The sequence below is a fragment of the Crotalus tigris genome, unplaced genomic scaffold, assembly GCF_016545835.1.
Source record: "Crotalus tigris isolate CLP2741 ecotype Arizona unplaced genomic scaffold, ASM1654583v1 scf7180000019151.395998, whole genome shotgun sequence".
NCBI classification, from domain to species: Eukaryota; Metazoa; Chordata; class Lepidosauria; order Squamata; family Viperidae; genus Crotalus; species Crotalus tigris.
In genome coordinates this window covers 59741-76788 of record NW_024097403.1, presented here as the reverse complement: position 1 = coordinate 76788, position 17048 = coordinate 59741, and the positions used below count along the sequence as shown (strand labels likewise).

The 17048-nt window shown below is 39.4% G+C and overlaps 1 protein-coding gene across 6 annotated transcripts in view; it reads right to left on the bottom strand.

Moving 5' to 3' along the window:
• SLC4A10 (solute carrier family 4 member 10) overlaps positions 1–16367 on the bottom strand; it is a 165755-nt gene extending 149388 nt beyond the window's left edge. For 3 of the 6 annotated variants that reach the window (XM_039360050.1, XM_039360051.1, XM_039360055.1), the window contains exon 1: positions 15894–16367. In XM_039360050.1, coding sequence (XP_039215984.1) covers positions 15894–15944 — 51 coding nt within the window. In that variant the 5' untranslated portion in view covers positions 15945–16367. The remainder of the gene's footprint in view (positions 1–15893) is intronic. The other 3 variants (XM_039360052.1, XM_039360056.1, XM_039360057.1) reach the window with 1 other exon arrangement.
• Positions 16368–17048: the final 681 nt, after the last annotated feature.

The window sequence follows — 17048 nt, the reverse complement described above, 5'->3', positions numbered from 1 at the left end:
ATTGGGACTATCAGACTCTTACTTGTATGAAACACTTCTAGGTATTCCCCAATCTTTTTGGAGCCAGTGGGCGTATTTGAAATTTGAGGATATGTTGTGGGCTTTCGTTCACAGTGGTTGCCATGGTAGGTTGAGACCTGGCACAAAACACCCTGGGAGCAGAAGGCAAAGAAAACAGAGGATTGCAACATCCATCTTTTCAATTTTAAGAATGCCTAGGAGTCTACATAGAAATACAGGTTGGGCTTGAAGAAGGTGCTCTAATTTGCAGCATTATAGCTGCCTATTCATTTTTTTTTTTTAAATTAGAAGAATAAAGCAGTCGGATGGAGCAGGGAGTTTATGGAGGCCAAGGGTCACATTGGTGAGCATACTGTTACTCTTAGGACCCATCTTGGTGACCGCAGGTTAAACAATAAAACTGTAATACAAGAGTTTGCTTTTTATTTAGTATGATTAAAGGGTTAATTGGTCACTTCCTAATAAGAAAGGCAGCCATAAAGCTGAGGGAATTTAATGATTAAAAAAGGGGTAAGAGGATAGAAACAGGCTGATCTTCTCTGGGCTGTGTAGCTTAAGGGAAGCGGGCAGGAGAGCCCTCAAAGGGATAACAGGGATGTAAACTAGATTAGAAAAGATTTTTTTTTAATCCTGGATGAAAGGAATGGCAAACTACTTCTACACTGTTTCCAGGAAAACTGCATCAATAGTGTCCATAAATAAACCAGAAATCAAGCTATTGTTTCATTGTTCATGATCACCTGGTCCTCCAAGTAAATTAAAGACAATATTTATTTATAAAATTTATGCGGCTGCCCATCTCACATAACAAGATCCGGACAGAGTACAAACATAGCAATAATTAAAACAACATCATCTTAAAACATTAGACATGAATCAAAATAAATATACGTAATTACCCCTTCACATTTACACATCTAAGATATTACAGTACCACAAAATGGACAAATAAAGAAGGCAGTGATAACAATTTAAGTTTAAACTTCTATATAATAATTCCGATATCTGGGGTCAATGGTAATGAGTTTTCAAAAGTTATTTATCATTCCCCCAAACATGGACCAAATTGTGCCATGTCTGCTGACATAAATCATGGTTTCATCACAAATGGTAGCAGTGTTGGAAACCGTAGAAGTCTCAAAAATCATGAAGAACTAATAAGATCGGGAATCAGTGGAACTAAGAATGTCTTAAGCCAAAAGTGTTTTGTAAAAGGCCAGAGGCAAATACAGGCACTCCTAAACTTACAACAGTTCATTTAGTGACCGTTCAAAGTTACAACGGCACTGAGAAAAGTCATTTATGACTGTTTTTCACAGTTATAACCTTTGCAGCATCCCCATGGTCACATGATCAAAATTCAGATGCCTGGCAAGCAATTCAATATTTATGATTGTTGTTGTGTCCCAAGGTCACATTTTTATTAAAAGTTTTATAAATTTTACAAAAAAGAAAAAAGAATACAAAACAAGAGACAACATATACAAAAAAATAAAACTAAACAATACATATATATAAAAAAAAAAAAAAACCCCACCCCTCCCAAAAACCCCCCCCTCCCTTCCCCCCCCTGAGCTTCCCAGAGCAGAATATAGGCTTAAAAAGTAAAAATAAAAATTAAATTAAGAACTTTATATTTATATATATAAAAAGATTATCTATAATATATATAAAAATAAAACTTATGAAAAAACTATATAATATTTTTGTATACCCAATCTAAAGTCCCAAGGTCACATTTTTTGCAATCTTCTGACAATCAAAGTCAGTAGGGAAGCCAGGTTCACGTAACCAGATTACTAATTTATCAACTGCAGTGATTCACATAACAACTGTGGCAGAAAAGGTCGTAAAATGGGACAAAACCCATTTCACAACTGTCTCACTTAACAAGAGAAATTTGGGGCTCAATTGTGGTCATACATTGAGGACTACCTGTAGGGAAAAAAAAAGAAATATATTTACATACAAAAGGAAAAGAACATCAGAAAGGCTTGCCAGAAGCTGAACAATGAGCAATGCTGCCTTAATAAAAGAATGTGAAGAACAGAATCTCCAGCATGAAAGAGACAACATGGAAGAAACAAGAATGAGATCAACTAAAAAAGAGTTATTCAAAAAAAGATGTAACACTTCAGTTCAAGCAGATACTAAACATTTAGAGAAATCTGAAAACCAAAAAAGCTATTGAAGTGCATAGACTTTTCATAGGCAAAAAAACCCCACATGATAACATAACCACATGATGTTATAATTGTGATAAAAATGGGCACATTGAAGCTCTTATTTCAAGAGAGGAGCAACTGACTCAAAATCAGAACCACAAAACAAGTCGCTACAAAAATTTTAAATATTGAAGAGGAGTATCCAAATGATTGTTTGCTACTAATTAGGTCCAGAGGAGCACATATTGCAGAAAGAATGCAAGAACCATTATGAGAAAGTAAATGTTAACTCAGCCTGAGGAAGGAGTAGGCATGGAAAGACACTCAACAACTCTGTTACTACAGTATACCCTATAACAGGGGTCCTCAACCCCCCAGTCCATGGACTGTTAACGGGCCACGGCATGCCAGCAACCGGGCCGCAGAAACAAGCAAAGCCCCATCCGAGAGATGCAGGCAGCACACAAAACTACACACCTTCCGGTCTGCGGAAAAACCTCTCTCCATGGAACCTGATGCCCAAAAGGACCTCTGCCCAGAGTCTTTGCGTTGTCTTCTCCATAACCTGACTTCTCTCAAAGGGTGATCAAGTTAAGTTAAATGATCAACTAGGAGAATCAATCATGATAGGTAACCAAAATATTATGGGAATAATAGACACAGGTATCCCTTTTCTCTGATGTATGTTCAGATTTGGTGAACATAAAGAGTGTTCCTAAGCAACATGAAGTGGCTGCAGCTCACTTCTTCATCAGATGTATCAAATACTGTAGGCATTTGTAACCAAAAGTCATTCTATATTTAAATACTTATTAAGGTGTGAGGTTCTTAGCTGCCTTCTTGATAGGAGCATACAGACTATTTTCTGATTTATCAAACAATCCTATGTGTCACCTAGAGAAGTAAAACTTTTGTGTCAAAGGGCAAGGATCAAGCACAGGCTTTAATCCCCAGCTCCCCTCCTTTTATAGGTTATCCCTGGCTGGTAAAGATTGGTGCCAGCTTTTCGAAATTTTTCAAATTTTGAAATAGAATACCTTCATTCTAATTACATATTGTCACATTCTGCATTAGTCTGCTATTTTGAAAGTAAGGATTTTTTTATTACTACTTTCCACATTTTTCATTAAGCAATCAATGGATCTATTGTACTGAGGGAAAAGCAGTTTTGTTACAAAGCACAGGAAGACCCATTCCCTCAAAAAGATTGGTAGGCACAGTCCATTAATGTATAATTCATACTGAACAGTATCTAACATATTTAAAAAGGCCAAATAAACCCCAATTTCCAAACAGAAATTTTAACCAAGAAAAATTTAAAACACTGTGTAATATATTCCTGGAAAGTGAAAAAGGGTAGCTTACAGCCAACAAAATTTATACTAAATTACTTAAAGGATCACAAAAATAATCTGGCAATTATTTTGCAGAAAGGTTTTGATAATATTTGCACTGCAACTTTGTTCTGGCTCATTTTTGCAGTGACCTATTATCGTTTGCAAGTGAATGAGACTTGTTTTCTTAAAAAAAAACATGTCATATTCAGTAAAACTGTTCCAAAGCTAACAGCATCAGCTGAGCCATTGCACTCTTATTAAAACTGAACTGAATGTTGAAGTAAACTTCAAGTTTCACAAAGCTGTACAAACTCACACAATGGGGGAACTGACTCCGAAGGGCGGCCTAAATATACAATGATTGCTATAGAAAACAGAACCTGCCATTTAGTATTCATGAATTCAGCTAATTATATATTGTTAGCTATTAAATGTGAATTTATATTCAGTATTTAGCACCTGATATATATCCATCATGAACCAGCAATTAAAACATCACATAGGCATCTTCCCCAATGTAGTTCTCAGTAAACATTCTATTAATTTACCACACAATCAAAGACCAAAAGTAATGTGACCTATAATCAAAATCATCCAGAGGACTCCAGGTTGAAAAAGGTTACTACTGGAAATCCTTCTCTAACTATGGAGGAAAAGTAGATCTGTGGGGTCCCTGGTGCTCTCTGAGCTTGATTGTTTTCTTGCAGGCATTTCATTACCAAAAAAAGGAAACATCATCAGTAATGAACAGCACTGATGATGTTACCTTGTTTGGTAATGAAATGTCTGCAAGAAAACAACCAAGCTCAGAGAGCACCAGGGACCCCACAATTCAACCCTGAGCTATAAATATTCTCTTCTAAAAAGTAGATTGGCAGCTACTGACAGATCTCTATGCAACATGTACTAGAGTACAAAGATTGCTTATTCTCAACCATCAAACAAAAACGATACCTACAAATCTTCCTGCTCTATTTATCCATCCCGTCAAAATTAGTTCTGGAAAAAACAATTGAGGAAGCTATAAGTGGATTTTGTACTACAATACTTGAATTGCTGTGGAAGCAGCTTTGTATTCCCAGGCTAAACAAGGAAAATCACACAGATTTTCTCTGTCTCATATATGTGGGGTGTTAACTCAGCACTGTATTATTTATAGATAAATTATTTAAAGACAATTAATAGTTACACATTATAACTATTGCAAAGCATAGAAGTAAATACACAACAACTACAAAAATCATATTCTTTAAAAACTAACAGTAATGAAATAAAAACAACAGCACATTAAAGCTTGAACCAAATTCTATCCTTAATCAAGGTAGAAGCATATATGAACAACTTTGTCTTGTTGATACAGTGAGTTGACTAGGCACATTTCCTGTAGAAAGTAGTTCCCTCTAAAAGGCGTGTCCCAACTCAAAGCTGGGTGGATCATATTGCAAGACGATAAGACACAGCCTCAAAACAACTTAATGACAAGGCGGACTCCCATTGATGTGAGCCACATATAGCTTTATTACCACATGCAATAATTTCCAGTAGGCCCGAAAGTGTTCTGCTTGGCTGCCTGGAGACCTGCTGCAGGGTCAATTCCACAATGTTCTAGACCACATCCGCAACCCCCTCAAATACTCCTGAGAAGTTTTTTAAGTTTGTTTGTTTGTTTACTTAAATAACCTGGACCATCTTCAGAAGCAACTGAAGCAGAAATTCCAAGCTCATCATTTTTTTTTTTTTAGATTATTATTGATTGTGTCTATGCAACAAAGATGATTACGGAACTGGAGACTAAAACATATGAAGAACGGTTGCAGGAATTGGGTATGTCTAGTTTAATGAAAAGAAGGACGAGGGGTGATGTGAGAGCAGTGTTCCAACATCTCAGAGGTTGTCACAAAAAGAAGGAGTCAAGCTATTCTCCAAAGCCCCTGAAGGCAGGACAAGAAGCAATGGATGGAAACTAATCAAGGAGAAATTTTCTGACAGAACGACAACTTGTCTCCAGATGTTTTGGTTGCTCCAACATTCGAAGTTTTAAGAAGAGATTTGACAACATTTGTCTGAAAAGGTATAGGGTCTTTTGCTTAAGCAGCGGGTTGGACTAGAAGACCTCCAAGGTTCCTTCCAATTTTGTTACTCTGATTTGTTAACTCATGCAGATTCACAAATTCTCCCTCCCCAGAACTTCTATCCTACCTAATTTAAGCTTTAGTTGAGCCCCCCTCCCCTGAACTGCTTCCATGGATTCCTTCGGATAAGCAGTTAATTGTCTGCCATTGGCATGATGAAAAGATTTTAGCATTCACCTAGTCATTTATATACAGGATGCTCTTTTGTATTTAGGCTAGATTCACACAACTACGCTACACTGGAGCTAGGAATTTGTAGTTCAGCATGATGTGGGAATTCAGACATTACCTTAGTCTATTGGGTGAAGTAAGCCATCATGTTAATCTGTAATATTATTTCTTTGGGTGTAGCATGTTATGGCAACACGGCAACCATGATTTATTAACACAAGTTAAAGTATTATATTAACACCAATCTCTTAGAGTGAATGTTAATTCATAGGTTAAAGTCCTTTTAAGTCTATGAGGTAAAATTAATGTTACTAAAATGACCATAGTCCCTTATTTGATTTATGTGCTAATTCCTGATAAATATTTTCTTTGAATTGATAAATTATTTTAAAAAATTATTTGACATAGTGGATCACTGAGATTTTCTTTGGCTAAATTGAAATTAACATTTAAGAAAGGTTTAATTTATCTGATTAATAACAATATTATTGTTTTATTTTAGCAGTCACCTAATTGTGAAATGAAAACGTAATTTACCCTTTATGGGCTTATGAGCTTCATCTCTTGAAACTAAATATTGTGATATTCACAAAGTTTTTACGCAATACGCTGTAGAACGCCATCCAAAGTAATTGCAACATGTGGTAATTGTAGACAGTTTGGATGGTTTTAAAACAGATGGACAAGTTCAATTATATCTGTAGGAGGGTTGACAAAATGATCTGTTGAAAGCTTGGGTTAAACTTCTGCATCACAGCACATCAGGAAACATATCTGTCTATTGTTCAGAGATGATTGCATAATTGTTGTATTTATACTTATGTGAATGTTAACATCATTTAAATGTGCCTTGCCCTCCACCCGCCTCTCAACCGGAAGTTAGATAAACCAATCAGCATGCAGGGCGCCCATCTCCACACAGTAGTTGAGATTTGGGAGGTGTGTACATCAGCTCATCTGTAACCATCTGCAACCTTTGCTTACCCATCAACCCCTTTGCAGGGTAGTTATGCGTCGACATCTACATGCAGTTGTAGGCAGGTCTAAATCAAGTTTAATGCATCACAATCCCAACCCTTTTGTACATGCATTATGACATCACTTAGACATGGAAAAGGAGAGGGATTTGAAGCATGACACTGCTTTCATTATCTGGACAAAATCAGCAGAAGATACGGTACAGGCATTCATGGACAGGTTCATGGAAGATCAACCTGTTAATATCTATTTCTATTGCTTGCTGTCCTACAGTAGATTGTAGGCAGCACTCTCAAATATTAGAAACTGAGAAGAGACTGGAAGGGCAAGACTACTAGGTTTCTCAAAAAAAAACATCCAGTTGCTAACTGATGACATAGAACAAACATGTCAAACTCGTGACATCACGTGACGTCACGCAACGTATCGGGACAGTTTTGCCATTGCCGGTAATGGGGTGGGCACGGCTTCCAGATGACGCGTCTGGCCCATGGGCCGGCAGTTTGACACCCTTGATATAGAAGGTTGGACCAGACAATTTATAATCTGATTCAGCAGGACTCTTCTTATGACCTTCAAAATACTTTCTTTACCATTTTTGCTAAATGTTCCCCTTACTGGGGGATACAAGAGAGAGAGAGAAGCCTCTCTGGACATCCAATCACCTGCTATCAGTCTCTTCTTAATATAAACTGTGAGTAAAGGTTCCTCCGAAGTTTGTCCATACTTCTCGTAATCCTTGTTTGAGAATAAAGCACAAACACAGCCAGCAATTATTAACACTGGTCATATAAATTAATAATATTTCACTTTGGACACCGGCTTCTGCCAAAAGAAAACAAGAGAACCTTCTTTGGAAAAAGAGTATAATACATGGTCTGTCCTGAATGGAGTCATTCAGTGTTTTGGCCCTTCCCTTACAGACCATTTTATTATCCCTTTTCAATGCCATGTACTTTTCAGCTTTACATTCTATATTAAATATATCCAGTCTTCTTTGGACTGGCTCCAGGAGATATTATAGGTTTCAAAGTTAGTATTGTTTTATATTTATTATTCTATATGACTTACCCTTCTTTTTTTTCCTAAGTAGTCATTTCTGGCTAAAATCTTGTTGATTGATTCTGCTATCAAAACTGATTTTGGTCTTTTCAGTCTTAAGACCTAATATACAGTATGGTGTGAGAGCAGCAAGAGGGAATTAACAGCTGGAGAAACAAGAGTTGAATTATCTGCTTCAAGCAAGAAGCCTGATGAATAATCCTAAAATAATCACTATCTAGGATACCTGAGAACTGAAGCTGTTGATCTGCGAGATTAACCTTGAGAGAGAGGAGGAAGAGCTGCGACCTAAGGAAAGGTTTGATGAGAGAAATTTGAGTCCAAAACAGGAATGGGGGCACAGAAAGTAATTCAAAATTGAGAAGCCCCTAGTTTTCTGGAATGTAAAAGAAATGGAAGGGAGAAGCACTTTCAGACTGATATACAATAAATACTGTAACCTTAGAATAAAAGTAGTAATGATATTCTTGGTTTTGGTTTCCTGCTCTGGGCTATCTTGAAAGGCTACAAAAGCAAAATTCAATGTTAAAAAAATTAAATACATATTTTCTTTCCTTTTTATTGTTATCTAATTTCATTCAAACAAATGAATAAAAAAAGATATTCTAAAATAATGTTTTTAAATATATTTCCCAAAGAACTTGAAGGTGTTTCGTATGTGCCATCAAAGAGATGTACAAAAAATATATCTTTGTGAAAGTGAATTTTAGGTATTCACAAAATCAAGACTGAATGTGAAAATAAGGTGAATATTGTACCAATTGTACTTTATCAAATTATCCAGATATTTTGGTGAAATATGCCATAATATGTAGACTCACATATGCCATTCCATTCTATAATCAGTATATCAAATGCAAGATGAATAGTTTTATTCAAACATACTCTATTTCAATACTGTATTCATTTCTACCCCCTCTTTAAAAAAAAGAAGAAGAAGAAGCAGTAATAGGTGTTCCTCATAAAAATATTATTGCTTGGTGTTCCTTGTTCTAAAAAACTATATAAATGGAAAGGTGGGGAAGAAGATTCAAGTTACTGAAAAGAGAAACTAATTTATCCCAGATATCCCAGATAAGAAACACATGTATTACGTATACTTCAGGCAAAAGTATTCCAAGCAAAATGAAAAGGCATTCAAATTTGACACATAAGGTAAAATTTCATACAGAGCATTCATTTATTTTATTTCTCTTGGTTGGGTTTATGAGATTACAAATTATTTCTGCTGGCACACATCCTGAATACTATGAATTTAATCTGCCCTATCATCAACATACTGTATGAGGGTACAACTAGTAAGAAAAGAGTAGGTAGAGTGAACTTTTCTCCCACAAGTCAACACCTGGCTGGGGAGAATCTAGGCCAGGGGTAGGCAACCTTGGCTCTTTTATAACTTGTGGACTTCAACTCCCAGAATTCCTGAGCCAGCATGGCTCAGCTTGGAAACCTCTCCCTTTCCCCTCAGTGTGGCTGGCTCAGGAATTCTGGGAGTTGAAGTCCATGAGTCATAAAAGAGCCAAGGTTGCCTATCCCTGATCTAGGCAAACAGCTGACAAGATATAAAATGGCCAAAAATATTATATCTGCACCAGGTCATAATGGTTTGTTCACATGGCTCAAAAATTTGAATTTCATCTGCAAATTAGGCTGAATCTGAATTCATTTGGATGTGATTAATAATGCCAAGTCTTTTTCTTATTTGTTAGTTCTTAAATATTGAAGGGGCAGCTGAAGGCTGTCAGAAGTGTGACCAGCATAGTTGTTACAAATAGTAACCAGATTTTCTAGGATTCTACTTTAAAGTTTTGTGTGAACCTGATGTATTAACCAATGGGCCAAATCATTTATGTCCAAAACTTGTCATACCATCTTGTCATCAGCAATTCAGGAAGTTTTCAGATGGATAGCTCCTACCGATCCAAAGTTGCATGAGGCAATTGCAGTTTTTCCTTCCGTGTGTGTGTGTGTGTGTGTGTGTGTGTGTGTGTGTGTGTGTGTGTGAGAGAGAGAGAGAGAGAGAGAGAGAGAGAGAGAGAGAGAGAGAGAGAGGGAGGGAGGGAGAGAAAGGAAAAGATAGAGAGAGAGAAAGGGAAAGATATGAAAATGCAAGGGATTATTAGAAAAGGAAGAGACATTTGAGTTTCCTGAAGGAGTAGTTGCATAAAACCTTCAGAAGCAACCACTGACTAGCAAGAAAAGAAAGCCAACATCATTTGCAAATTGATTAGAGTAGAACTTTAATAGCATTACTTCTTGTCTCCCAAGGTAGATATTACTGCATTTTTCCCAACATCCAAAATATAGAATTTTGTGGGGAAAATTCAACAACTCTACCTTCTTGCCCTACGATTGTGTTGTTGCTTCAGACATGACAGCAGATCACCAGTATCAACATTACTGATGGTATTAATATAAACCCCTACATTTAAAAAGTGATTTTCTAATGATATTTTTTTTCAAATGCCTGCTGTCCAAGTACAAATTATTTAGAATTCTTCTCTGGAAATATATTTAGTACTCTAATAGGATGTGAATTCTTTAAAATTCCACACAGACACACATACATGTGAACAGAAATAATCATCCAGATGCTTTCTGGTTTGAAAGTGAAGAAAGTGGTACAGGATGTGACATTTTGGATTTTTATGCCAGAACTTTGGAATTCTGTGAGTTAAAATATCCATGTAATGACCCTGTCTTCTGCTTTTCAGTACCTGATGAAATGGGACAAAAGAACTGGAACAAAATATATACCCATTTGGCATTTCAAAAATTTAAGTGACATTCAATGTGTTGGATTTATTCCAGTAAAGTTCTGCTTCTTTTTTATGCTACACTTTGTCAGATTTCATATGTTTTGTAGATGTTCACAGTATAAAAGGGAAGATATGCTTATTTTAATAAATACATTTTCTTCACATATTTTGAAGGAGAAAAATGATGCACCTAATGAATGAGTCAGAGTATGATGAAAACAATGAGTCCACAAAGTAAGAGTTCTCTAATAAACATTTGAAATAGAATTTAATTGCAGACACACATGCATGGAAGAGAGTGAACATTTATGTGCACGTCCACTCATTAGTGATTCACTAGTTCATATTTTAAAGAAATAAAAGATCAGCTATTGATTTGTCCTTTTTCTTTATTTCAGCTATTTGAAACACTATTTGAAATCTACAGAAAACTTCAAGCTAATTTTTAATTCTTCATCCACTCTTCATTTTGCTTAGCATCCAGCCTATTGATGAATTCTAGAAGAATTTAAAACTTTTTTTTTACTATTCTCTGATTATTTGATGCTAACAAATAATAGCCTGATTGTACATGTTGGATTTTATTTTTTAAATGAATGCATGGCTTCTTCAGGAATTCTTGCTGCCTTCCAAGTGAAATTTTAAATTAATTAGAGCAAAGCCCTGTTCCTGCACTAATTATACTAGAAAAAATGTGAAGTGGAAGAGATGGGGCTATTCGTAACCAGCCACCCCCCATCTTTTCATTCCCCAAATTTCAACTTCTTGTGATAAGTGACAATGCTTGTTTCTTTTAATGCAAGCAGCACTCTTTACACAGTGGGACGTTTACAGTACATGAGAGCAAAAAACCCTTTCAACATCAGGAGTTCAAAGGGCAAAGCTGTATCATGTGAGGATACTTGGAGCAGAGTCAGTATGCCTGGTTTTATTATAAAAGAATAAAAGCCAAATAAGACTCATTGGAATTCTAATAAAGGAGAAAATATGTAGCTCAGGGTTAAAATGAGGGGGTCCTTGATGCTCTCTGAGCTTGGTTGTTTTCTTGCAGACGTTTCATTAACACTCAAGGTAATATCATCAGTGCTAGATGTTATCTAGTTTGGGTAATGAAACATCTTTAAAAAAACAACCAAGCTCAGAGAGCACCAAGGACCCCCTCATTGGAATTCCCACTCTGGGCAAGGATCTCCAAGATGATCATCTGCATCAAGCTGAGAGTACAACATATATACAGTGCTTGCTATATTTAAAAGAAAAATTCAGGAATGCCCTCTATACAAGTCAAATTGCATTCATTTTGAAAAGCTACTATGCAAATGTCATTATGTCATCTGAAATAATGTTCCCCGGAGTTATAAATGTTGAGTATTGACCATCCAGAAAGAGGCAGCAGTGGTCAACCTAGCAATATGTTGAGCATATGTTTTGAAAGAATAAAAGGCAAAAATAGGTTTTGCCTTACATTTAAGGGCAGAATCACACGGGGGAATGAAAATGTTTCATAACATCTATTCTCCTCACACAAGTCCCTAGCAAGGGGCTCATAAACTACAAGCCATTTCCAAGGAAAAGCAGCAAACAGAGATGCAGTAAGAGACTATCCCCCATTCCTATGCACTGTATCAGCATCATCTTATGCTTAAGGCCCGAAAGACCTGATTTTCTTCAGCAGTACCATTCATTAAGATGTAGCAGAATGACTGTACAAGGCTCTTTGACTCAGACTTTGACTCACACTGACAAGTCCATGACATTTTGTTGCCAGAGATGGACAAAATGGCGTCCTATTTCCATTATTCAGGCAAAAACTGACTAAATTAGTAGTTGCTAGGGTATCACTCATCACACACTAGAGGCAGATTTTAGGATCAGGGGAGGCCCTATACCAGTGGTGGCGAACCTATGACACAAGTGCCAGAAGGGACATTCAGAGCCCTCTCTGTGGACATGTGTGCCGTTGCCCCAGCCCTGCCTCCCCTTGTGGCCCCCTCACCAGCAGCCCCCCCCCAGAAGAGAGTTGCCCCCGGGCATGGCCCGCACAGAGCAACACAGACAAGGACATGGCAGCCGAGCAGCGGGGACAAGACTCCACCCTTGAGCCCCATCACGTGCAGATGATGCTGCGGGGCGTGGGCAAAGGACGTGGCTGCCATGACACTGCAGGGCCACCTGGGCAATCTGCTGCAGCTGGCTGTGGAGGCAGTGGGTGGCCCTGCAGGTGGGCGGGGTGGGGGCAGGGTAGGGACAAGGTGGGAATGGGGTGGGGCAGGGATGGGCAGGGGTGGGTGGGGTGGGGGCAGGTGGGCGGGGGTGTGGCGGTTTGGGGGCATTCAGTCTCTAAAAGGTTTGCCATCACTGCCCTATACCCTGCAATCAAGAGAAACTCAGGAGGAACAGTCTAGAATAGCTTTCCTTAGCCTGAATGCCTCCAAAGTGTAGATATCAGGTCTCCAAATTCCCAGCCAGGCTGGCCATTGTGGAAAATTCCATCAGTTGAAATCCATACACACAGAGAAGGAATAGGTTGGAAAACAGGTTGCCCCGGAGGTTACTATTGTCCCCTGCATTTGCCACCTTAAATATTATTACAGTTTCCAACAACCGGGCTGTCTCTGGATAAGGAGATATCCTGGAGGCCAGAGAAGTTCTGTGGTCAAACTAGGATCTAAATTCTCCATTCTTAAACCTAGAAATATCATCTTACTAATACCAGTAACACTTCTCAGAAATCCAAACATGCATTTGCAAAGCTGAGAAATGCTAATAACCTTCATATAAAGGAAAAGATTCTCTAAATAGGTTTCTAAGATATTTAAATCTTTTGATGGTAAGAAAACCTCCCCAACCTGGTATTCTTCTGATACATTGAAATGTAGTTCCCATAATTCTGATGTGCATGTGTACTTAGAGATTCTTTGGATAGGAATTAGGGAATCTGCAATGCAACACATTCACAGGGTACCAACTTACGCAAAACTTGTTTAAGAACTAACTTAAAGTTCTTTCAAATTCACCTGAGCACCAAAAGGGTAACATAACAGAATGCAAACTATACAGTTTCAGGAACTGTTCTATCTTCATGCACTCCTACTTTCCTGTGATCCTTCAACCACAGTATTTTTCTCTCCTATATTTGGCACTTTGTCACTTCTAAAACTATAATTCATTTCTTTCAAATGAAGTCAGGCATTGCAAAGGCTGTGCATATTTGTTCAAATGTGTGACTTGTTCAACTCCTCCTTCCTTTTGCTAATCACCATCAGCCTTACACTAAGGGAAAATAAGAAAGTTTAGAAATTGACTTGTTCATAGAGGGCACAGGTGCAAGAATATTGAAAAGCCTTCTGAAATCTAAGCCTTCTACTGTATTTCCCACAATTTCCTGTCTGTGCTGGTGGCTGGCATGTTGGCTAGCAATGCTGGAAGGCACCAGGTTTGGAAAGACTATTAACAGAGCATGTGTAATAGTGATATCACATAGTCTAGCATTTTTTTTAGTTCAACATAGACTCTTTAAATAAATTATTTTTTTTGTTAAATTAAAAAATCCACCTAGCAAACCATCTTGCCATAAACGCAGTCGATGACTATCCTAGCTTTTTTACTTTACTGATTTACAAAGGAGCTTTAAACTAGTAATGTATATTGCAATTGATTTTCACCGTACAATAAAGGTCAAGATCGTTATAATTTTTTTTATAAAAAGAGAATTTCAAACTTTGAATAAAAAAGTGCACTTCAAAGCACATCTTGTATTAACCAGCTGTTGTTCCACTATATTTATCAGATTTGTCTGAACATATGGAAAGTGTATACTCCTCAGTGCTGTATGCCAGGTTATGAGCATCTTGAGATGCAATCTGGAGATGTAATGAATACCATTTTCAGGTTATATAATGGACAAATACTAATAAGAAACTTCCCTAAGTATATAGATTAACCTATGCCCTTTACACTAAGGGAAAGGTCTCTGTTCAAACATCTGCAACAATTCTGAAAATAAAGACTTTTGCCCAATAAATCAATCAGTAGATACAATGGAAATTACTACCTATCAATTTCACTGTGGTTTAAAAATATTCCCCAAACTATTCATATGTACAGAAGAAAGACTTGAATACCCACATGCAATCACAGTAATGCTGGTGATGCTGCAAGGACCACTGAATATAGTTGGTGAGGCTGCTAAGACCACCAAATTCAGCACAGCATTATAATGGTTAGTTGCGCAGTCATCCTGATAGACTGAATTTGGCATTTTATCCATCTATCAAGTCTTTCCCAAGAACTTGAGAGAAGTAGATGTTATTATTTTATCATCATTATTATTATGTTTAAAAGGGCAGCAGAAATCCTGTTCTGCTTCTCCTAGAAGCCTGTAGAGGAATGAAGATGCCTAGAACAGGTGATAAAGGAAGGAAATGTGGGGTCCCAAAGGGCATAAGTCTAGCTGACTCTGGGAGAGAACTCATACATGAGAGAGAGAGAGAGGAGAGAGAGAGAAAGAGAGAGAGAGAGAGAGAGAGAGAGAGAGAGAGAGAGAGAGAGAGAACAGATATGAAAGATCTGCTCTAAAATAACCACAAGTAAGTGTATGCTTGCAAAGCAGCCCCCTTCTCAGCCATTCTGCATCCATGTGGAAGAGCAGGTTGCTGCAAGAATACGTGTCTGAGTATAGAAGACAGCTCTCTCCCATTGAATCTCTATCTGTCTGCGTGTGTGTGTTTGGACAAGAACAGAGAGAACAATGTAACTTGCTGGTGCAGGTGCTGGGACAAATCAGGCACATGGGCCATTCTTGCGTGCCTGGCAAGGTCCGGTGGGCCAGACAGATCGTCACACTCGTCCAATACTCGGTCTCCAGGAACAGCCAATGCGCGAAAGGAGCGAAAGGAGCCGCAGCATCTCCGAAGCAGATCTGGCGCAGGGTAACCAAGGAGCGCTTCCATCCGAGGCGCGACCCCCGCGCTTGTCGGCCACAGGCCTCGCGCCTCCCCCCACCGCCCTCCCGGCCACAGGAAGAGGCTGGGACAAACCCCGGGGTCGCACGCGTCTTGAACCCGTGCACACTCCGGTAGCTCCGGCGCTGCTGATGGCGACCGGCAGCCGAGCGTGTGGAAGGCTTCCCTCCCCAAAATTCAGCCTCCCGGTGGCGGGACCCCGAAAACCAGCCACGCATGTCTCTCGCCCCCTCCCACCAGTTGGCTTTGCGGCACAGGCTTGCCTGTGGCTTTCCCCGCCTCTCCTTGTTGCGGCTCTGCTTACCGTGGGCAGCAGTGGCTCCATCTGAGCGCCTTGATCTTTCATCTCCATCATCGGCGCCTTTTTGGAAACGGGCAGCCCAAGCGCTCGATCCGGCTTGCAACGCGCGTCCCTCAACTCCGGCAGCCCCGGCCGCAGCGGCGTCGTTCCCCTCGCTGCCTCTGCTTAGTATTCGGATCAGGTAGCTCTGAAGCAGGAGGCAGCCGCACGCCCCGACTCACCGGCGAGTCACATGGCTCCTGCTCGCACTGGAGAGGCGACGGCGGTGGCGGCGGCAGCAGCCTCCGGTCCTCGCTCTGCACAGCGCCTCTGCTGGGAATCAGGACCGCAGGGCGGAGGAAGGTAAGAGTGGGTTGACCTGGCGGAGGAGGAGCCTCGACGCCGCCAAACTCCCGCTATCCAAGCAGGCACAGCGCACCGAACAACGCTTCAAGCCGAGATGCTGCCCATCCAGACGGGCTTTGCAATCCTACAGGCCAGAGCTGGCCACAGCTTGCAAAGCGACACATCCCCTCCCCAAATATACCGACGATGCTGCACGCACCCAAAAGTGCTGGGGTCCATTTCTAACTGCGGCTGCAGGAGCGGCTCCATTTGTTATCCACAAGTGTCCAAGATCATTCTTGGACGCCAACTGTGACCTTGAAAAAATTCTATCAAAACTGATTTCTTCCCATCACACTTCAGGGTTATCTGACATGCTGCAGCTCCAGTTCCATGGGTGGACATTAGCTCCTTACCCCTTCCTCCTTCCATGTTACAATATCTAGTAGGCACCGAGGCAAATGTACAGCCCACGGACATGTAACATAATTGCACAAAGAGCATCCCAGCAATTGAATTCTGCCAACTTCAGATTCAAACCTAGAAGGGAACCATTATCAGAAGAAAAATAGAACCACCACTCGTTCAAAATATCCAGGACTACAATCTATGGGCTGCAAAATTCAAGACAATTGTCAATAGATGGCAGCAAAGATATTCAGAAAAATCTGACTCTTCTGCCACCTAGTGTCTGTCTGGAGTTTTGCAACCCAGAGATGGTGGCATAAAAAAATCTCTTTAGGTAGCAGCTAAATCAAATATTTTGGTGCATTAGGATCTGCTTTACCTAACTTCAGGGCCCTGAAGCTGGATATTCCTGTAACAAAGTGGGAG